Below are 24,598 nucleotides of genomic sequence, written 5' to 3'. Positions count from 1 at the left end.
AGCACTAACAGCATATATAGACTTAGATATATTTACACGCACATAGATACACACACACACACACACACAATTTTTTTGCCCCTGCCAAGGCATTTGTGATACAAACCCAAGATATTTGTTGAGTTTCAGCTGTGGACTTGTACTGAGCTGAAAATTTTCCTTTTAAAGCCCGTTTAATTTGAATTGTGTTTCCTTATTAGTTTTTATAATTCAAACGAAAAGCAGCACGCATCCTTCAGCACACTTTATCCTACAGGTGAGGTTAAAAAAAGAAACCAACCCTGTGACCTGTAGTTTCAGTTGCACCAAGGAGAGATTGGTGTGGAATATATAATGAAAATGCAGATATATAGATCGCGTTTCTTACCATGTCCCCGGGCTTGACAGAAACTGCCACCACTGCTCCAGGCATGGGAGATCTCAAAATGCTGGAGGTGTCCTCTGCTACTTTCTCCGGCATGTACTTGCTCAGCTCTGCAGCAACCTTCGTCAGTATTTGTAATTTGTACTAGAGAATAGGAAGAGGAATGTTTTAGACAACCGCACTTTGGTGAATTCCAGTCGATAATCTGCACTATATGATGGCATGTTTTCATGTAATACATCTGTTAGCTGTTCTTCACAGGAGTGTCTAAAAATCACTGTTTGAAATCTTTATTCACTGTTTCGTTTTCAGGATGTGGAAAGAAAAATATGCAGCCCCAATCTGCAGCAACGAGCGCATAAAAGGGAAGAATCAAGTATCGTACAGAAATGTCAGATTCATTTAAAAAGTGGGGGTAAAGAAGAAGATACAAATAAAATAAAAAATAAAAAATACATTTTAAAAAAACCACAAGAAATATCCCCATGCCTACTGTACATAATCTTCAGTGGATAAGGAATATAGAGCGATTTGTTTCCAGTGCTTTGCTGAATTAGGAATTGACCTTTCGGGAAAGCCTGCCAGATTTTCAATGACGTGATTGATTTCAAACATTACGTTTACTTTTTAAACATTTCTTTTTGTTGTGTATTTAATGCTTGAAGTTAATAACTTGCTTGTATTTTGCAATTAAAACATATTACATAATTTCAATTCGATTTTTTTATGCACGGGCCGAATGATGGAACACTGTAGTTGTATTGAATATACTTTATAAAAACTGTTCAGCAGCTGTTATCTACCTTGAGAAAAGGAAAAAAAAAGAGGGAAAAAAGTATGTTTTCTGTAGTATGTTTTACAGCAATTAGAAATCGAAAAGAATACGATGAACCTCACGTGACTGAAAGCCTCCCTTTAAACAAAACCTTTCCGAAAACATCCAAGTGTGTACACTCATTTCAGCTCCAGGCTTTTAGTTTTTAAAAACTTGCAGTCGCTGAGGGATAATTCCTTGCACGTAGGCAGATGGCCGTCCCCTTCGTCCCAATGCACTTGAACACCAATGCAAAAAGCCAGTAGATGGCAGCCGGTCTCTGCATGAAACTCCTGCTCCACCAAGGCCAAGCGAGTGAAGACCCCGCTCCACCACACTTCATCAATAATGGAAACAAAGGTTTTAATAATAAGCATGGGATGAAGCGCATTTACAATTCAAATGCGTATTTTGCTGATGCAAAGTTCAACACCTTGCTTTGAACAGTATGTTTTCCTCCAAAACAATTAGCTATTGTTTTATCAGCAAGAAAATGTCTTTACTTTTCATTTTTACACAGACAGAAAAAATCTGATCTCCTTATGGTGAAGGTAAAGGGGGACTCTACCTTCTGCTTCTGTAGAGAGTGTAACAAGGCATACGGAAATACATTCAAAAGGTGATTAATTCTGCAATGACATCTTTAAAAAGCAGCTTTCAGAGCCAAATTAAAAATACATAACAGAGTATTATCATCCTCCATAAATGGCGCTTGGACACACAAGATTACGTGCAATGAACAGTGCAGCCATTCAGTTAGAAATCCTTGCTTTTAATCAGAAATAAAACCAAATGGTGAAATGAACCGATCCCCACCACCGCTCTAGTAAATGGAATAAAACGCCGCAACAATATTCCTTGAAGCTGTAAGTGGCACCCAAAGATTTGAGAACCCGTTCCCAAACATGGCCATGATTGATGTGGCGCCAGGAAAGCAGCACCATTTTGTATGCAAAAAGCTGCTTTAACTCCAAGCCTCCTGCAGGCATCATCATGACAATTAGGACTGTGGCGTTCACATTTTTCCAACCCCAAAATACAGCTACTTCTCTACCTGCACAAGCAACTACATTCGATTCCCTGTGCTCCTTCCAGTTGTTTTTTCCTGAAAGTAACACGTGTGTGTGCATATGTGTGCACGTATGCACACTTGCATGTACGCTCTGTAAGGAAAGGGGAGGCGATGCCTATAGGAGATTTGATGACATAAGTTGCAAATAGAATTGCAGCAGTGTGACAAGTCAAATAATAACATCTTCTGCATGTTTCTTTACTCTTGAGTGTCTGTTTTGCAATCAAGACATACAAGTGTCTGCCAGTTTCTGAAGGATATGATCCTTAAGTGAAATTACTGTGCAAATAAAAGCTTTTTACTCCTATTAAAATTCATCTGAGTCATAAGTGGCAAGGAAAAAAAGCTTGCAGAGTGTATTCTGCTGTCAATCTAATAAACATTCTGTGCAGAGGGACTATTTATCAAAGATAAATTGTACTTAAAAGTCCTTCATTAAATCTATGGGGGGGAATATAATTACACCAAATTGCACAGTTTCAGTATCCATGGTTAGTGTCTTCTTTGTACTCAGAGTTTGAAAATACAAGAAAAAAAAAATAAGAACACAGAAATAAGTTAGATTTGTGGACTGTATTGTTGCCTCTTGCAAGAGACTATTTTGATATGGTTTCAAAGGATTAGATGTCATTCAGTTTTTTAAACCACATATAACACTTCTGAGCCGCCCAATCTCAAAATTCTAGGTCTAAGTGAAAGCAAGACCTTCTGCACGCATCTAGGCTGCAGTATTTCGCAGGGACTGAAATGCAGAATTCCCTGTGCACTCCACAACACACAGCGGTGGGGAAAAAACCGTGTTCCTCGGTATGCTGCACTTTAAAGCTCAGCTCTCCACACCGAGTTAAAATATCCCTAGCAAACATTGTTTTTACTATCTTTATAATTTTCATATCTTTTAGATTCCTTTCTCTGCAGGACTCCTGCTTTGCTTGGAGTGAGATGTGAGAGTCAGTACACTCAAAGCTTTAAAATGCTGGTCTTTGTTATTGATGAGCTGTTCCTTTTCCTTTTGTATTTGTTTATTGTTCTTTAGTCTGTTTGGGGGATAAGCAAGTTACTGTAATCAAAAAGTAAAAAATAACAACAGTAAACTTCTGGGGAAAGGCCTTTTTTTGGCACAGTTGGTTCACAAGTGACCTTTCGGAATATAAAAAGACAAAGCCAGCAAAGAAAAGTTCCTTCTTTAAGATTACTCTTGATGTATTTCTGCTGCTGGCTGGACCCCACTAAATACCCATAAATGTCCCCTTTGTAAGACTCCTATCTCTGGGGGATGAGCTGTGCTGGAAAACCACCTCCAACAACCCCTGCCAGTGCTGCTACAACAAAGACAATTAAGAATATAGCACACTTTTTCATTACACGAGTAACGCTGCTGCTATGCCTTTGATTTACTGAGGACAACACTGAACATAACAAAGCAGAAGTTTTGATGCGCTACTCCCAGAGCATGGACAAGGTTCGTGTTTTTTCTTCCTTTCTCCTCACAAGGAGGAGGAGGAGATGGAAGAAAGAAGGGGCATAAATTGGGGAAGGCTGTAAAGTCTGGGTTGTAAATAGAGACCAGAAGGTTTCCACCGGCCTAAACCAGAAGAAACATCTGTTGGAGTCATAAATAGATGGCGGGTGGACTCTCAGAGCAATGAAACCTGCTAGATGTCAGATCTGAGCTGATGAGCAGTTGTCACCAGCCACCGCTCCACTTCACAGGGTTTCAGAGCCTAATTCATCCGGCTAAAGCAAAGTTAATAAAGAGGTATCCAAAAGGAGCTGTACAGCTTTGGACGGCATAGAAAACAGGTGTTTCTTTTCCACGGGACTGCTGGAGTCCACCAACAGTCGACGAAAATTATAGTAGGGAAAAGCGATGTTACCTAATAGTTTTCTGCGGGTAACAGTATCCTGCCCTACCTGTTCCACTCAATGAATTGATGTTTATGTAACGCAAAACTACCTCTTACAACCAAATTGTGAGGACAAAAAAAAAAAAGGAAGAAAACAAAAAGGTGTAATAATAGCAGTGCAAAGGAGTAAAGACGGGGGGAAGAAAGCAAATACAGTGAACATTATACCTTGGGTTTTGTGTAGGTATATAACATACTGATCCCCCAAGTCAGCAGACACGTAGACCGGCAGCCATTACAAAAAAGGTGTCTGGGGCACATCTGACCCCACCTTTGCTTAAAAGCAAGTCCTGTAGTTTGCACAGATGCAGCTCCCTTGCTGTGAACGGCAGAATGTTATAATACTTTAGTGAAATGCTCAAAATGCACTCTGTTGCGTCTCACATTAGTTTATTAAATACGATCTTCCCTGTACACCTGAAACTCATGTCCCCAGAAGCTGCAAATGTTCGAACTCCATTGGAGATTTTATAGAGCAGTCTAATGTATCACTACCCATGTGTTACTCAGAACAGTGTTTGGACTGCTGACCAGATGTGGATTTTCAGTATGCTTTACCCAAATGTTCAACCATGGTTTTCAAATGTCTGTCATTTTTGTGGTCAGAAACATGAAAAACTTATGTAGCTCACATTTCAGTAGAGAAACCATCTCCTGTGCGCCTTTATTATTTTCGCTAACCTTACAATCTCATTTTTTGAATCGGTTACATTTATTAACTGTGGTCATATAATTTCCTTTTAACATTCCTAATGCACATCCTGCCTCAAGTCACTTAACTGCTGTCACCTGCACTTCAACCATCATGGATTTGCAAGTAGTATGTTATTCAGTATTCATTAAATCAATACCAAGCAATGTCCCAGTGCTGAACACAATGAGCACACTGCCTTCTTTATTAACCATTATACATTTTAATACTGCAATCATAACCTTGCTTAGATTTCCACCATAGCATCTAAAGAGGAAAATAATGTGTTTATTCTGTATTACTTGAAGGTGTCAGGCACCACCTTCTTTCCGAGTCAAGGATCTTTTTACTCAACAAGGAGATAAATGACAGTTTTGCAAATCAGGGAGGCTTTTTTTCCAGGCTCTGAGTTCTAGAGCTAATTTACTTCCACAGGGTGGTGGTGAGGACTGGCTTTAACACCTGCACAAAATAACAGCACTTTTAGTCTAAGGAAGGAGCAAACAACATGCTATGGAGATAGTAAAGAAGGGGGGGGAAACCACAACACAGCCACAAAAATGACGAGCCTTTAGCAACAGCAAAATGAAAGAAAAAAAGAGAGAAGCCTCACCACCAGATAGGACACACTCCAGCAACAGAAACTTAATTAGAATCGTAATTCAGCCACATTTCCCACTTTCTGTTCCTTGTGTGATACATAATTAACACTCTCGAGAAACCTAACAAGGGCTAAAGCCATGAGAAAAAAAAAAAGGGGGGGGGAGAATAAAATAAAAAGCAGCATTCCCTCCACTTCAGACGAAGGTTGAACAGGCAGAACCAAAACCGCATAGACTGACAGGTTGCGATGTCCTTCGCCGGGAGGACAGGCGAGGGGAGAAGGGAGCGGGGAGCGGGCGGGGAGCGGTCGGGGAGCGGGCAGGGAGCGGGCAGGGAGCGGGCAGGGAGCGGGCAGGGAGCGGGCAGGGAGCGGGCAGGGAGCGGAGGAGCCGGCTGCAGCCACGGCAGCCTGTTAGCACAAGGCTTTTGACAACTCCATCAGCGCAGTCTCAAGGTAGCTGTCAATCAGGATGCATCATTTAATACAACAGCACACTGAGGATTTTCTCCTACAAGCCACATGACAGCGTAGCTACAGCTCTATTTATATCAGCGCCCAGTTGTGTTTACAATGCGGCTGTAATTAGAAAAGATGCAACAGGCAGCAATATTATTCAGATTTCCATTTCTCGGCGCTGCCATGTAAAGTGCGATCTTGCTTCACAGAGTCATGCTAAATGACAAAAGCGCTATTTTCTTCAGTCTCCGTGCTCAGACAGCACTTCATTTGCAGCTATCTATAATTAGATTAATGGTGTAGTGCCGTACAAAGCAGGCCCACTTCACATCAGATAGCATATGAATTAGGACAAACACTTATTTCAATTCCAGGCAGAGAAAGCAGTGACTGGGGTATTTAGCATACCCTTTATGGTGGAATGAGATGTTAATTGTGTACCATTACCTCTAAACTGCTTGCTTGTTGTATAAATCACTGTGCTAATTGATGCAGAGATAGAAACGTAGCCACGGGCAAGAAAGCAACGGAATGAGAGCTGAAGATGGTGGGTAAAGGATTATCGAGTAAAAACATATGGAGATGAGGTTCCTTTGAAACCTGCCCACAAGCAGTACCACTATAAACTACAGGGTGAAAAGTGCTGCGCTGATGTGTAAGAAAAAGTGGAGATACGTTTTACGTCATCGTTTCAGAACAGAAACTTAGGAGCGAATCCGAGCCAAGCAGAAAACTGAAGGATAAATGTGTGTAATGAACCTCGACACAGGCTTCCAAAAGAGAAGTAGCAGGCTAAGTGCGTCCTGGGAATGGTCACCCCGCGGCCCGGATTTGGGGGGCCTGAGGTAATAAGTAACACTTGCAAACTATCCGAAGCATACGTTCCCCTGACACACCTGAGGACTAAAAATATAATAGTAACAGTAATAATATCCTTATTTAATAAACAACCACAAAAACAAGTGTATACTGATAAGTTAAACGTTGTAATAAGGAGGAAGAAGGGAAGAAGCTTCTGTACTACTTCTGAAGAGAAGCTGCCAAATTACTGTATACTGTGGTTAAGTTATAAAAGGCATACCCATCATTAACCAATTGACATGATAAATGCTTTCTGACCACCTGCAAAACGGGGGGATATTTTTCAAGTTTTAGGTACTTCTGCACGACAAGATGGAGACAGAAGATTAAGCGATACATTGTTCGGAAGCAGAGTCCTTAGTTTATGTTTAACTAATAATTAATACAGGTATTGTAAGTAAGAAAATAAGCAATTATAGCTAACATCATCAATTATTTCTTAGTATAGATGTTGTATGTCAAAATTTTCAAGAATGGTAATGCATGTGTTATAATTATGTGAATATAAGCAACAAAAGAGCATCCAGTCACTGGAACACTTATGGAGGATGATCCCCAGTGTTCCCCAGCACTGATAAAGAATACCGCTTAACAGTATAATTGACTCTGCTGTTAAGTCTATTTCTTCGTTTCACTGTAGGTACACAGGCTAGAATATGTGTACATACACAAGAAATTCCCTGAAAATCCCTCTCCACGTACTGCGGAAGCAGGAGAGGAGTGTCTCTCGGAGGTAACAAGCAGCTGTGTCAGCACCAGGTCGAAGGCAGCCTGCTTTCTCCTAGATGGGGTTTGTAGTTCGTCATCTCTAAACCAGCATTACAGCCCCAGGGGCATCCGTAACTGTGCTCCCCAGCAGATCCTCTTGCCTTAAATAAACCATGAGTTTGGCCAAACCCTCTGCCCACACTCCCTAACACACAGAGCTTCAGCTTTCTCCTCTAGCTGGACACCTTTTCCTCATGAAATAGGTTAGACCATAATGCTTTTAGGACCCTTTCCCCTCTGTTACGTTTGGCTGAAGGCCATCAGCTAAGCCAAAGTGAGTGGGGAGCTGGGGGACAAGCACACAATGGACATCCAGCATGTCCACCTGGGAAAGGTGGCTAAAAATAGCATTACAAAAGGAAGATGAGCTACAATGCCATCTTGAGCATCACATTCAAGGACAAGCCGACTGGGTGACATGCTCACTTTCAAGCCATGTTGTTTCCCCTACAGACACTGCAAATCTGCTTGGTGTAACTATTCTGCAGAAGACTGACTCCAGTATATATGTTGTATCCAACACCGCTGCACTCTAAAATCATCTCCCCTCTGCCCTCAAATTATTATATGAACTTTTTTCTTAAGCTTCTTCTTCAGAAAACTTGGTTGAACTTGTACGCAACTGAGACTTAGCTTCATACTTTGATCACTAACAAAATGGCAAGACAAAATGCTAGCAACTAAAACACTCCTCAATGTCCTATTCTAAGAAAATATATTCCCCTCACTCACAACACGATACTTAAGAGCAAATGCTGACTTTCAGCCGTAAGCTCTAAGATCTTAGCATACTGAAATAAACTTCCAAAAAACCACAAGGTATCTTCCCCTTGAGTGTTCAATCCCCACGACTTTTCAGTGTTTGATATTGCCCTAGCTTAAAAGAGCAAAGGGAATGCATTATATCTACTAGATACCTCACTGTCTTAGGGTTCATTAAAAAGAGTGAGATGCTGGATTTTCCAACCTTGATTTTAATTTCTTTTTGCAGGGTGGGGTGGGGGTGGGAGGGGAGTAAAATGTTGCAGTAATGTTTATTGACTTCAGTTCCCAAAGAAATACACGTAACAAATATATATGTATATGCATATCCATGTAAATTAGGGAGGGCTTAGGGGTGGACAGTTACCCATTACAAACAAGCAGTACTAATGTACAAATTACTGCTTGCTGCAAAATCAAGTGAATAGCAGAAGAGAATCATGTATTGGTTGATGAAGTGCTTCAATTACTTTGAGAGGAACCTTTAAATTATTTCCAACACAATACACCAAACAGGAGTAAATAGAGTGATGTTAAAGAGAGCAGTCACTGTTTTGAAATGTTGGTTGAGTACAACAGTTTAGATTTTGGTCACCAGGCTTACAAAAGCCTGTGAATTATCCTCCTTTATCACCGAAGCTTACAACATTAAGGAAACGCTAGCTGTATCTGGCCAACCAAAGGGACCTATGAAATAGAAACGAATGGCAGTGGAAGAAAACCCTGTGTTGACTACTTTGAAATAACACCTCCCAAGTGTGCGGCTAGTTGACATAAATGGAAAGGCATTGAGGGAAAGAGCTGTGAAGCTGTGTAGCAGTCCTGTTCCTGATCATTAATCACTTTTTTTAGACCATTTAAACTAGCCCATTAGAGCCTGCAGCAAAATGCCAACACTCCCATCACTTGCATGTCAGCAGTGATGGTGTTAACAGGAGAAAATATATGGTTTCTATGACTGTGCCCCGGTTCTACAGCATTTGCTACCTTTAATTGAAAAAGGCAGTTAAACACAAGGTAAATCATTCAGTTAGCTAAGCCGTTTAATAACACATAATTGATAATGTCAATATGTTACAGTGACATAATGCATCACTTTCATCACTCGTATGCTTCAAATACGGTCAACCTATACTTCAAACATTTACTTTATATCAGCTACTTAATGAAAAACCCAGGGAGAACTGCCCTGAGTACCACATGTGGAACATAAGTCCAACACACACCACTGCCTCAACCCGTCTGCAGGCCGGTGAGAAACAGGTTCCTGCCACAAGGCTTGGTCTAGTTAGCTCACTAGCAAGTTGCTAATAGTCTCAAAACACCAGAAGCTCCTACTGGAATAATACATATTTCTCTGATAAAATCGATTGAGAAAAAAAAAAAAAGAGCATGAAAAATCTGCACAAGAAAAAGCAGCTACTTGTTTCTGAAATGTGTCCCAACCCTGCATGGTTTGACCTAACTTTTCACATGTAACTAGGCCAACAGTTGCCATCACGACTTCTTGTTAGTAAATCACGTGCCTAAGTGTTTACAAAACCATATCCCCTAAATATGCAATATAATCTGGAGTAGGAAAAAATATATATTTCATCTATGTACAGTATGGTTAAACATTACTAACCTCACTAGACAGTACAGTGGTTCTTAACATATGTTAATAAAAATAAAAATATTTCTACAAGTATTTTAAATGGGCAAGAATATTTGACCTGTTTATTCTATAACAATAAAAAATAACCACTGACAAGAACCATTCAATTATCTCTCTATTGTATAGCAAAGAACAAACAGATGGTTGCAAAATGAGACCTTTTTTTTCCAGAAATACCCCAAGCAAACAAAACAACAACAAAAACAGAAGTCAAGTTTAGTGACCACCGTTGCAGGGTGGATGCGGGAAAAGGTGATGGAGCAGAGTCAGTGGAAGCCTGAAAGACAAAGCCACTTTGAACTGCCTTTACCTACATGCAATTATAATATTTGTTTGCCATGAGATTTCAACTGTATCATAGACATAACATCTAGGAAAGCTGAGTATTCTGAAAATAGAAATATGCTGCCTCATAAGTAGCCACTTGCTCTCCTCCTTGGAAAGCAGCTGTAGTTATTGGTAATGATATCACCCCGACCGAATCTCTAAACATCTTTCAGAGAGAAGTTTGGTTCCATTGCCCAGGAGGAGGTCACTGTCTGAGTAGAAGAGTTACACACATGTCCAACTAAGAGAGGTTGCAATGAGCTGCACTGCCACAGGGGACTATCAAAGTTGTCTGTACGTCTTGCTAAGGTAACTTGTTAGAGTAATGGGATTTTCACAACCATAAAAAGCAAGTCTGTTGACAAAGAACTGCGCAAGGCTCACAAAAGCATCCTGTAGAGTTTGCTTTGACTAGAGACCTGGGCATTGTATGCAAGGCAATTACTCACAAAGTGGGAAAAGCCAACAAAAATGTGTACAACTATAGTAGCAATTACACAGAAAACTAACATCTTGCAGTAGGACAAGCGGTAAAGGTTTCAAACTAAAAGAGGGGAGATTCAGGCTAGACATGAAGACGACATTTTTTACAATGAGGATGAAACACTGTCCCAGGTTGCCCAGAGAGGTGGTAGATGCCCCATCCCTGGAGACATTCCAGGCCAGGCTGGACGGGGCTCTGAGCAACCTGATCTAGTTGCAGATGTCCCTGCTCATTGCAGGGGGTTGGACTAAACGACCTTTGAAGGTCCCTTCCAACTCAAACTATTCTATGATTCTGTTATCTTTAAGATACTCAATATTTGTCAGCCTAGTTCCTTTTGGTTAACTACATATCTGTAAGTTGTTCAGTAAGGAAGTACTTTTTTATGCTTATAAATATGTCAAGGGTGGGTGTCAAGAGGATGGGACCAGACTCTTTTTGGTGGTGCCCAACAACAGGATGAGAGGCAATGGTCACAGACCGAAGCAGAGGAGGTTCCATCTAAACACGAGGAGAAACTTCTTTACTGTGAGGGTGCCAGAGCACTGGAACAGGCTGCCCAGAGAGGCTGTGGAGTCTCCTTCTCTGGAGACATTCAAAATCCACCTGGACACATTCCTGTGTGATCTGCTCTGGGTGAACCTGCTTTAGCAGCTGGGTTGGACTAGATCATCTCCAGAGGTCCCTTCCAACCCCAACCATTCTGTGATTCTGTGATTTTTGAGAAGTACTGTCTGATTTGGGGCACAGTTATTCCCCTCCATTTAAAAAAAGAAAAGACAACCTATTGAGTAGAATTGATTTACAGAAATGTCAAGCAAATGCTGCTTAATTTCGAGACACCAATGCTTTTGCCCCTCTGGGTGGCCATAGAAAAATGAATGTTTGACTCCCCTTCAAGCTCAGCACTACTTTTGGCACTCACTTAAACGGAAGAAAAAGCAGAGCACAGGCGCCTTTCATGCGCTGTGAGGCTACCTACAACCACACAGAACATTTAGATAGGTCTTATTTTTCCACTGACTGCAAAAATGGTTTTAGTCTGTACGTTTCATAGGGAGAAAATTGCAGAGCAAACTGCATTCTTTCACAGCTTACAAAGTTTTCTAATGGTTGGGCAAGCACTGGTTAGAGCTTGGTCTATTAATTTGCCTTGGAGAGCTTCCAAATACTACTTGGTAAGCCACAGCATCTTTCTGTTTTGTTTTGTACAGCAGGTAGCACAATGATAACTACAACTGGAGAAAAAATGTGTGTGGGAAGTCAAGGCCTTTTTACAGAGCTTTGATTCAGTTTACAAAGCTCTCTGGATCGAAATACGGATTTAGGGAAATTCACATGTGAAATCCCTTGAAGCTGGTCAAGTCTAGATGCGTTTTTGAGGGTGTTGCAAACCAAAAATTCAAAGCAGGAATCTAGCTGGTCATGAGGGGAACCTGTGAGAAAGGAGTGACTACATGTATGAGAACTCAAGCCATCAAAGGTGATGCAGCTTTACATCAACTATGTGACAATCTCTTCTGTGCGTCTTCCCACCAGACACTTTCCTCTCACAGCACAGCAATCACACAGCCTAACAACTGATTTATACGGGGTTTAGTGACATTACTGTTCAGGTTAGAGATACAAAGGCTTTAAATCCCAGATCTGTTTTTGTCCTGGACTTGTTTCAGTCAGCAGTCCCACTGGTTTCAGTAAGTTCATGGTCTCACCCAAGATACTTCAGTGAGAACCTTCAATTCAATAAGAACTAAGTGAGTTGCTACACTGCACGTTAATGTGGACATATCTGCCTGGAAAAAAAAGAATTGTTTGTTTGAAACATTAATCCCACATCCTCATCATCTTCTTCAGGGTGGGGCTGGTGAAAAAAACTGCTAAATAATACAGGGAAAGTTGTGCTCTACTTTTTCATTCCTCAGTTTAAGGAAACTTAGTTTTCATTTCAGATGCAATAACATTAAGAAAAAAGACTTATGGCGAGGTTATAAAAAACCCACAAAACCTCTATAAATTTTATGATATGTAATGAAACAGTTTTTAATTATGTTTCTTAATTATTCTGGATACTAAACCATCATGAAAGCCTCTGCAATAGTGCAGCTACAGCACCAGTATTATACTTGTTTCCTACCATCAAATTTCTAGGGATTATTTAACGGCATTAGGATGGATATCTGCATTAGCAATAGATGTGCATTCTCAAATCTTTGTAATTCAGAAATACATGCTGTTACATCTATGATTACTAGCAGGACTGTTCATGTAGGACTTAAAATGCTCTTTCACATTACAGACTAGTGCTTTTATAATTCAAACCTTACATTGCAATCTTCGGCTAATAGCTAAGGGCTAGATCAAATAAAAGACTTCCATACCCAAAGCATGACTCTTAGGCAGAACTGAAGCCCCTAAATGCAAAACAGCAATACAAACCCCCGATCATCTGTCACCTAACACTAAGGGTGCTTACAATCTATCCTGCTCCCTGGTTCAAAACACATGTTCAGAGTTCTGCTGCTGCACCTCCTCAGAACCAAGTGATACAGCTACTTCCCTCTTCAAGCCCAGATGTGGCCCAGAAGTCAGGAAAACAGGGTCCAGTTCTGTTCTAGAGACCATTTCTACATTTTTCTCTCAACTAACATTGCAGACATAAAAAAAAGCAGAAAATTTGAGATCAAACGGATACTAAAAATTGGTAAAAAATTTAAAAAAAAATAGAAAACTCTCAAAGACTAGACTCTTTGTCAGCTTTACGCACTCATGTACTTAAACATGACCCTTACGTGTTCTTAAGAATTGGAGCAGCTATTTCGAAGGCAGGGTATTATAAATATTTCATTCACACAAATATAAAGTTAATAACTGTCAAATACTCATTAGGCATTTAGTAAGCTGCCTTAGCCCAAAGCCATAACGCTTATGTAAGAAGCAAAATCCTGTGAGTCATTTACCAGTGAACAGCAACATTATTCAGTGGATTTGGGACTGGGGATGAAGTGATGAACATCACCACACCCAGTTATGCTTGACAGGGCAGTAGAATGCAATCACCCAAATGAAGATCGGACTAGAGCACCCCAGTTAATGACTCTCAATGCCCACCCCGCCCCAAGTTATTAGTGAATGAGCTCTGGCCACCACTTCGTAATTGATTTCACCTCTGTCCTTGGGACAATATTTTGAAGTTGTTGGTTAAAGTGACCGAGTATTTATTTTTTAAACTAGACTAAGTTTTTGTGAGGCATCCAGACCACAGAGTATATTGATCTCTGTATTTTCATCTCTGCTCCTGACTCGATTTTTGACATAACAATTAAAGGATCACATGAAACTGTTTCAGACGATCATAATAAAAACAGTGAAGAAAGCAAGCTAGGAATATTTCTTTAAATGCAAATGAAACATAAAGATAACGGATTTTGAATAAATATTTTATCAGTCCTACTCTTCACTTCACTGAACAATCATTTCTTCATGCCATGGGAAATATATTTGCAATTGCCATTATAGGGTTTCTTTTAGAGATGCATTTTCTATACCTGTTCTATCTTATTATGTATCTAAACTATGTTTATTTCTCACACGGGCATTTTTCTGAGTGTAACACAACAGAATGATTGCTCAGACAGCCTGCAGCAGATTTGGACTATTACATCTGCAGCTACTAGGGGTTTATTTCCAAGAGCTATTTTCCGGCGTCACCAGGCTAATTTCTCTGCTGGTTTAAAAGGTGAAATGCCACTTGTAGTGCATTTATTTCAATCACCAGAGAACTTGGTAATGTGTTGTTTGGTTTTGTTTGGTTGGTTGGTTGGTTTTTTTAACTGTGGCTCCTTGTTTCCAAAAAACCAAAGAAACCTTTCACAAGAAACCTGAATTCATTCTCAAGTCCATTGTTGATCATACAGTGAATTTCTCTACCCCAGGAGAAGACCAGGAATGATCCACTGGCCATGAGGAGTAAACCAGTCAACTAAAGAGAATTTTAGCAGTGATAACACAATAGGGTAACACATCCATAGTTACGTATCTATTTTCCACACACCGGTTAATCACACTTGGCATAAATAGCAACCTGAGTCCGTGTATCAAGAATCATATCAGCCTGGTGTGGGAACAGGAAAAGAAACTAGGAAGAACAAAGATTGCTGCTGATAAATACAAATTCCTGAGCATTGCTGTGTAAAGTGAGGATGAAGAGAAGGAAAGGGTTGTAAGACTGGAAATAACTAGTACTGATTTTATCCATCACAATACTCTCACTACTCAGTATAATCTCAGGAAGAAACATGCAGGTTATGCCAATGCTTTAAAGCTTCCCAGTTTGTCTGTCAAATTTGTGAAGAAATGGAACCGAGAACACAGTGGGGTAAGGTCAAAGTTGGACAGATCAGTCTTATCACTTTATTAACGAATACAATTTTAAAGTGAGACAAATTGCAAATAAAATCTTTTTCCTCTCCTCTGTGTATCCACCATGGCTCAAATTGGGCTGACAGGGCAACCCTGCTCTGGCTGCTGAAGGAGGACTTTCAATAGGTGACTAAAACTGCATCACACATGACCAAGCAGGGTAGATCTACTGAAATGACAACCAAGATGCAGCTCAGCACTCCACACTTCAAAATGGATTCAGTAATTTAAATATTTACGAATTTGGCTGCAAGGTGCTCAAAGACCGCTCCTGCTGTGTATGGCAGGCTGTTACGCAGCCACAAGTGGAGGAAGGGGACAAGGAAGGTACAAAACTGGTTCTGCAGCTTAAGGGCCAAGAATCTCAGCTGGGGAGAGGAACAAATCACTTGCTTGTCTCTGCTCCCAGAGTTATTCAGCTGCCTGGTCTGGCACAGGGAATTGACTCTGAAAACAGGAACCGGACTCTGCTTTCCCAGCAGAATGGCTTGAGCACCAGGTTTCTTCCTCTGCCACTCGAATTACAATATACTGCAGGGACAGGGCAGATTTTAATTCTGTCATGTGGAAGTCAGCACAAAATCCTTCTCCGCAGCCTCCTAGGCAAGCGCTGCAAAAAGTAAGTGTCTCTGCCTTCTACCACTCTGAATTTTCATGAATGTGGCCACAGCTGCTTGTCTTTGGGTTGAACTCAACACTGCTCACTCATGCTAGATGTTTCCTAAGACTATTCTCTCAGAAGACTTGAGATGAGTTTAAGTACTTTGTCTCCGCAGCACAGTGAGGATAAGTGAACATTAGATATCTACAGGGTGTTTCAAAATGATGGACCCAATTGCAAAGCCAAAACGTCATTTAAACACATGCTGCACTTCAATTACAGATTCAGCCTCACTGAACTGCAGAATACAAACCATGTCATGTTGTGGGGTCATCATCTTGTGAATGACAGAGGCTGTTTGTGCAGAGATTTAGTGATTTCTAATTGGGTCCATCTTTTTGAAACACCCTGTAGTTCTCCAGAGCAGGGTTGCAGAGAAGATGCAGGTACCTTTGGTTTAGATAGCTGTGGAACTTATTTTAGGTGTCCTGAGGAGACTTAAAGTTTACCGGATCTTAAGCTTCCTGGATTGCTTTCTTTGACTCAGGCACCTAAACTGCACTTGAATCTTGCTATAGGTGCCAAAATAGGCACTTGAGCCCCTCTGGACCTTTAAGCCCAATGCCTAAGGATATCTGAACATATGATACTGAAGTACTGTAGTAAAAAAAAATAAAATAAAATATATATACACATAATCATAATAGTGTTTATGTCCATTTCTGTAACACTGATTAGTGATAATTATTCATCTTAATTTCTCTAATGATTACTTTGTACAGACAAATTTCACTCAAGGTAAAACCGCATCCACCAGTTATAGTCATATGGCTCACATCCTCTGCCTCCTTTTCAAATACAGACAACTGGTTTTATTCCTCCAGCTCTTCTGACCTCACTACTGTTTCCAAAGGTGTTGAATTTTAGATAGTTATTCAATCAGTTAAAACTTAACTGATCTTAAGTATTCAAAATGAGATAAGGGTGAGATGGCACTGACAGAATTCTCCATGTTTCCTGCTCTTTTCATATAGTATGTGAAAATCAATAACTTATTTTTGCATATACTAAGACTTCAAGATTAATTATACAACCTATGAAGACAACATTTGGTGTATTTGATCAATGACTAAATCTCAGTTTCATGGTTGCCTGTAACCCAAAAGAGGTTCCATGTTTCACAGTTTCATTCCTTTATCTGCTGCTGTTTAACAACTTTACTGCAACACAGTTGATTATTATAATAGGGAAATGGATGCAAGAGCAATTGCGAGGCTATCTCCATGGCTTATTCATGTTTGTGGTACTTGTGTTTATTGCACTAGTTCTTCCTTACTGCTCTTTCATAGAGCAAACAGCTTGAAATATGATCGAGCAAAAAGGTATAATCAACACAACTCCCTTCTCCCATTCCTGATTATTTGCTTATTTTGGAAGATACAGAGTTTTGACAGCAGAGTACACTAGTCAGAATAACATTTGAAGCTTCAGAATCTGCTGACCTACAACATACGCAAGGACTTGGGTTTGCTGCAGTCAGTGAAGACCATAGTTCCACTTACAGACTGTCAGGGAATTTGGTATCAATTGGGATCCTACTTGACGATCGATTACAGGCATTGGATTTCTCTTCCTCCTTTAATTCACAACAAAACCAAAATGTGTTTACTGCCATTATGGAGGGGTAACCTTGTCAAAGCTTGCAGCTGTAACTTGCCTCATGATATCATATTATTACATGGCCTTCACTGTTTATATAGTCAATAGAACATAATTAAATGACTTCATAGAATCAAATTAATTTCTTCTATGTCATATTCATTTTAAAATGGAATCAATATTATTTACCCTACCTGACAATAATGTCTCATGCTTCACATAACATTGATTCAATACCAGCAGGTAGTTATCAATGAATGCACTTTGCTGTGGTAAATGAACACAATCAATACTCAGAAATCTGAGTTTTCTGGCATATGACTGAACTGTAACTGAAGCGAAGGCTGAGTTTTGTTCAGGTCTTTTTACTTCTTCTTTTAGGTTTCATAGAAGGAGAATCTGAATTTGACAGTCAGCACCAGTACAGTAACCATCTCAAAAATTACCAGGCAGCACCATTGCCCATGGAACATCATTATCATCTGACAAGGTTATGTCACACGAGATAGCAGACTGAAAAAAGGAAAGCTCAAGAAAGAAATATCAGAGGTTCCCAGCATTTCTTGAAAAACATGACTGTTTAAACTCTTAAGCATCACATGAGTATCATGTGAAAGGCAACTCTGTGTTGTGAAGGGCACACTGCATGAATTTCAATTTGTTCTGTTCAAAACAGAGTAAGAAAGAAAAGCTATAGTTCTTGGAAGGATATCCCAAAGCATCATTTTTCATGTAGAAAAAACATGTATGAATGTAATATCAGTTAATACAAGCTAAGAATAATCCCCACATTCCTTCAGCTTTTTATTCTCTTTAAGGGAGTCCTCATTTTTCCTAGAGTAAGTTAACTCAATTTGCACTATATCTGCAGCCATGCCGCACCAGTTGGTGTCCCAGCTCCTTCTTTCTAGCAAGTTGCTCAACCTTTACACGTACTGAGTAAACCTGCTTTTGCTTTACAGAAAATTGTAGGAAGCACGCTGAAGAAAAGCACTTGCAAAGCACACTTGATCTCACGTTTTACTATTGATGTAGTATTTAGATAGCCTTTGTGTAAGAGCCAAGAAAACAAAAGTAGAATGCTTTAGAATAACACTGGCACATTTTTATATATTTACTAAGAGAGAGGTGAATGGTGATTTTAAATAGAAAGAGTTTTTACCATTCATATTTTTCAGAAATAAACTACAACTTCACATTTTTTTTATATATGCATTTTAGGACTGAGGTTGGCTTTCTTGGAAAAAAACTGTGAATTCATGAAAATCTAAGGTAGCTCCTTTCCTTAAAAAAAATTAAATGTGATCGTATATAACATCTATAATTGTTTTGATGTCCGTTTGTAAAAAAACACAGCAAGCCACAACGCGTCACGCATCTTTCCTTTCCTTTACCTGTGTTTTGTAAAAACATCCTTATGTCAACCATAGTCTACGACAATTCTACCAAAAATAGCATAAATGCTACATCTAGCTTTGCAGAATAACGACAAAACTGAACCACAATTAACAATCCACACTTCAAAATTATTTCCCCTAAAATATTAAACCACAAGCAGAAGAGAAATTTCTGTAATTTACATTTCAAGTGTGCATAATGACAAACAGTAATCAATACAACATATGTTCAATGCAGAAGAGCTACTGTAACTGCTGGAGTCCACAAAACTGAGGGTTTGCCAGTGGGGCAGTGAGGCAATTTAACAACAACCACCAAGGAATACTCTTTCTTTTCTCTGCTGTTTTCTCTTTCTGTTTCTATTCCTCCCAGCCTAATTTTCCCAAGGTTCGACTATTTAATTTGAAATACCAGTTATTAACTGGCTTTATAATTCCACTAATTCGTTTAATGTTCAGATCAACAAAGTTATATACAGGGGAAAAAAAAAACAAATTAACTTCCTATCACATGCAGAACATTACTACATGAACACACAAAGTGCAATCATCATCTGATTCATTTATGTTGACATGAAACTATTTCCTTTTTATTATCTAATTTTAATCCTTATAAACAATATTTATGTATAATATATGCATATAAATCTACACTGTGTATGTACAAACTATATATACATATTTACATGTATGCATATACAAATTTACATAAGTAGATATACATGTAAGAATTTAGTTCTCTTTTGAGGTTTATAAAACCTTTTTTCTTACAGTTATAAGAGTTCTTTCCTGTGCAAGAATGTATTTAAGGGGTTAAATAGAATTTTTTTTAAAAAAATTCTGGTCTGCAACACGAAACATGGAACAAAATAAGGCTTTCTCTTGTTTTCATGCAGTTTGGAAGGCATCCTAAAGGAAGTTTTGTTTTTCGGTTAAGGTATTAGATGTCGCGCATCACAGAGAAACTCTGTTGTTAATGCTCTAAGTAAATTCTAGGGTCTAACAGAAACTCCCTCCAACATCTCATCCAAATTTAGGGGTGAGGTTCAGCTACCATTGCCATTTCGGATTTTTTAAGGTGTCCCATCTGGCTTCTGCATGCTACTCCAGAAAACTACAGGGCACCTGTAGGTCATGCGTTACAGCTTTGGGTACAGTAAAGACATGAACATTAGATATTGAAGTTTGAACATGGGAACTTAGAGCCCTTCACAGTCAAAGCAGAGAGGCACATGGAAGAGAACTGTCCTGGAAATACCTGATTTTCTCTACTAACTGACGAAGTAATCTCAGATTGTGAGCACTTCCTTTAGGGCAGATGAAACTCAGATTTCTCTGTGTTTTTGTTCCCTGTCTACAAGATACGAGAACAGCGTATCTTGACTTCTCAGCGATATTACAAGGGGAAATTCTCAAGTTACTATGAAGAACACCAGAATGCAGCAGGTAGTGGCTTCAATTCTGGAAAACACTGTCCCTGATTTGGGAAACCTTAGCAAAAGAGAAAGACGCAGAACAGAAAAACACAACTACACTCTCCTTTAAAAGGAAGCACAGCTATGTAGTTTTATCACAGTGGGATAACGGGAACCTCTGCACAAAAGGCCATTCTGGGAAGAAAAAAAAAGAAATAGGCAAATCACTTTTTAATAAGTTTGCTGGTGGATGGTTAGGAGAGTTTCATAGCTTTCCTCCACAGCAGTTGAGTTTGCTTAAGACAATATACACCCAATAGTTTCTGAATTTTCTGCAGGCAGTTCATCTACATTACTGGACCTGGAGATGTGGAAAGGACACCAGACTCTGGGGACAGGCAGATCAAGACTCATCCACAAGGGATACACCAAAGACTTCCATGTAGGCTTTCAGTAAGGAAGAGCTTGTAGGAGCGGGGTAGGAGCTTGGCAGAATGGGACCATGTGCACACATGGTGAAGAACAGGTCTGAAAGGGCCCATGGTCACAACAAGGCATAATTTTTCTCAAGCTTCTAGGCAGTCCTGGTCACCACCACAGTGTCTGCTCGAAGATCGCAGAGGATTTGTCTGAGTGGCACGGTAGCATAAATAGGCAAGAGGCCATATATTATTTCTGAATCAAGCAATACAGCATTTACTTAGTGCTCAATGTGGAATTCCAGACAGGCAAGTTTAATCATTTTAATTTCCAGTTATTTTACCCACTTTACTAATTACCATTACAGCACTGATTAGTTCGTAATAGTTATTCATTAGCTGTAAGTTGAACAAGAGCTGATTTGAGGTAATTGCTTCCTTGACACGTTCTGGGGACTATTTCATAGTCAACAGATAATGACTCTGATGAAATGCAGAGCCAATAGGAAAGATTCAAAGAATCACTAGTGAAGCTTTAAAATACTCTTAGAATCACCTGTACTTTTCTGTGCACAGATTACTTGGTAAAACCAGCTTTCTTCCAAAAATGTTACTGTAGATCCTACATTATGGAACAGAAAAACAGACCGAGACAGCTCAGTATTAAGCCTTATATACTTTGCCTTGGAGAAAAAATGTATCATGCCTAGGGCCCTCCTTACAGGTGATTACAATGTCTTGTTTCTGGCGAACAGTTGTTTGTCCCTGCACTCAGTCTTCTCCTCCTTATCCCATTGATGCTCAGTGACATCTTCCTCACAGACAAATTTTCACGTGAGAAGAATATTTCTTGTTTCATTGGCTTGGAGTTGTCATGGCTGGAAATACAGGATATTTCATAGGGATGACACTGAAAACAGGGTCAGGGGATATGTCTCTGAAAAATCCCCAGGCATCTTCATCATTCCTCTTGGCCCATTTCCACGTTCAGCTTTCTCCTGCCAATTTGCTGGGGGCTGCATTTTGGATCTCATCTTGAGGATCAAGCCTCACCGTTCTTACTACTTACCAATCTTCTGGAAAGCAAGTGTAGGATACAACAAGAGATCACTCCTAGAGACAGAATAATTATTTCCTTTTTCTGCTGAGCAGTAGTTTGTTATCCATGGGATATTCTTCTACCCATTTGTGGAAACTCGTGGAAATTTCTGACTTCTATGTGGCCAAGTAAACAGGGTGTGTAGCCCTGGAACTCATCCCAGTCAATCTCCAATCAGAGCATGTTGTGTTCCAGATCTTAAATACCACATGTGATCTCAGGAAAATGTATTATCAGAGAGGAGTGAGTTAAACCCTGTTAAAAACTGTCCATGTTTAATCTTCTAAGAGCATGAGCAAAGCAAAGGTGGCTCGAGCAGAACTTCCTTGTTTTTGCTGCTCAGCTCTCCTCAAAGTCCTGCCACTTATAGTCTTGAATACAATGGGCTACAAGGTGAAGACTGGAGCTTTGCAATTCTGTTTCATGATCCTTACCTTAGAGATTGAATGGTTTTGTTTTCAGATTCAAACTGTGCCCACAAAGATGGGAACTCACAGTGAAGGACAAACATGAGACTCAGAAGGACGGCAGCAACGTAACACCACTCTCTCAAATGATTTGGAACAACTTAGAACTAAAAACAATGGAAGAAAACATAACAGAAGCTTAGTTCATATGCCCAGAACTAGAAAACCTAAGATATAATTAGCTGGGAAACTCCCAAGCCTTTTCCTTTAAGCCTTGAGTAATTTCTGTACTTGACGGAACACAAACACAAAGCACAACATCTAGCAAAAACAAAAGAGTACAGAAATACCGAAATGAATACAGAACAGGTCAGAAGGACTTCAAATGGGAATGGGTTTTGTTATAGCTGATCATGACACTGAGGACAGATCAAATGACCTCCCAATATATCTGGTACTCTATGAAATTTTAACAGTGCCTAAAAAAAAGTCCATGGTGGGGGAAGATGGAAGTGAAGAATTTACTTTAGATGCCTTTCTTAGTAACTTCTATTTTTACATGATCAGATCTGTCGCCTTTGCTCATCACCCAAAATAATACCGACACCCCTCTTCCCCTGCCAAAGTCACCCCCCACCCAGTTCCACAATGAGTTCCATTGATTTTCGAGACATATTGTCAACTACCTAATAATTTAACTGGTGGCACAGCTCTCTGGGCTGAAGCTTCGGTTTCCCAAACAAAAGCTAACCACCTGAGACCACAGAGGACAGGATATGAGCTACTTATAGCAACACTGGACCAGTGAACAAGAATAGCAGGAAAGCTGCTTATTTTATTTTTTTTTTCCTCCAGCAAAAGCCTTTGAAGTAAACTATTTATTAAACATTATAATACTCGAAACAAAAATCTTTGAAGGCAGGTTATCCTCCTCTGCACCATGTCCCGTTGTGAATGAATTGCTTCCTTTTCCTTTTCGGATTTTTATTTTTTTCACTTGTGAAACTGACACTCAAATTGTTCTCTGAAGCTACTTGGGTGAGCCTTCACCTTCCCCAAGAGGAATAATCCATCCATCAGCAAAGGGATCATTAAAAATATTTATAACTCAACCTATTTCAATATCACCGCGCTGTAAGCAGCCACCCTGTTCATCAGGCAGTCTTATATAAATACAATAAATAAGTTTTTTGTGCACAGAAAAACAGTATCGATTAATAAGTAATGATGCAGCCAGACCATTTGAAACAGAAGCAAGAGGTCTGACAGCGAGACATAATCTTTCATTTTTTTAATTAAAAAATAGTAAATTCTCCCCACCAGCCCTGTTACTGACGAGTACACACGGGTTTTCTTTGTTCTTCTGATTAAAACATTTGTCTCTCTCCCTCTCTGTTGTTGAAAGAACTCATTTTTCTCTATAGTATCACCAAGATCATCAAGAGTCTCAAAACCAGACTTAAGAATTGCCTTTTCAAAAACACGTTATTTGAGCTGCAGAAACAGAACTGTCACGCGTTATACAGCATTTGCATCTTCGAAAATCTGGCACTGACGTGCAGTGAAGACGGGGATTGCTCTGAAACAATCGCTAAGAACCATCTGAGCCTGAGAAATTCTCTGGCCAAAGCCTGGGAAATAATCAGAAGTGAACTGAAACTCCCACTGGGCCATCATGCATGCCTGCATAGTAAAGATGTCACTGGCAAGCTGCAGACAAATTCACATTATAAAAAGGTCTTAATAATTCTCCATTGAAAGAAATAATTTACTCAAAGTGAGAGGCAGCGGAGAAACCTAAACTACCAATATCCTGTTTTCTGAAAGAATTTGCAGCTTCCACTGATTTGCATGGAAGTAACAGTGATCCACCACCTCTGAAAAACTAATCACAAAAACATGACTCAGTTCCTCAGTATTTTCCAAGGGAACAGATCTAGCCTTTATTCATGCAAAATAAGACACTCTTCACCGAATAGGCACATCTTCTCCATTTGTTCTGCCTCCTGCTTTCAGGTGCAACCTGGCACGCGTACAAGTGATGATCAAGCACTAAGAATTTAGAATCATTTTCTTCCCCATCTCTAAAACGATTGTCCGTCTGACAGTACACTTCCATCATACATCATATTTCTGCATTTCATCTTTCACAAACACCTATGAGCAATTTTTAAAACATGTTTGAGGAGTTTTGGTGGTTTTTTTTAAATCAAAGCAAAGCTCTCCTTGCACAAAAAAAGTAGAGCTATCCTCCAAGAAAATGCTTTCTTGGGTATTGAAGTATTCTAGATGCCTCCTGCTTGAAGTCTGTCGCTGCTAACCAGGCTTAATTTACCTGTGCTACATATACATCTAATAGAATTAGATGAGCAAGTGACTCATCTTGTAGTCCCACCAGGCTAAGCTGAAATCAGT

General features: G+C 39.7%; 1 protein-coding gene across 3 annotated transcripts in view; it reads right to left on the bottom strand.

Moving 5' to 3' along the window:
• PCCA (propionyl-CoA carboxylase subunit alpha) overlaps nt 1-24,598 on the bottom strand; it is a 286,891-nt gene that overhangs the window by 15,751 nt on the left and 246,542 nt on the right. For 2 of the 3 annotated variants that reach the window (XM_065057776.1, XM_065057768.1), the window contains exon 22: nt 368-508. The exons of the other annotated variant lie outside the window; for it this stretch is intronic. In XM_065057776.1, coding sequence (XP_064913848.1) covers nt 368-508 — 141 coding nt within the window. The remainder of the gene's footprint in view (nt 1-367; nt 509-24,598) is intronic. 3 annotated transcript variants of the gene reach the window in all.

The sequence above is a fragment of the Columba livia genome, chromosome 1 (assembly GCF_036013475.1).
Source record: "Columba livia isolate bColLiv1 breed racing homer chromosome 1, bColLiv1.pat.W.v2, whole genome shotgun sequence".
Classification (NCBI taxonomy): Eukaryota; Metazoa; Chordata; class Aves; order Columbiformes; family Columbidae; genus Columba; species Columba livia.
The sequence above is the reverse complement of the archived record's forward strand: the minus strand, read 5'-3'. Positions and strand labels throughout refer to the sequence as shown.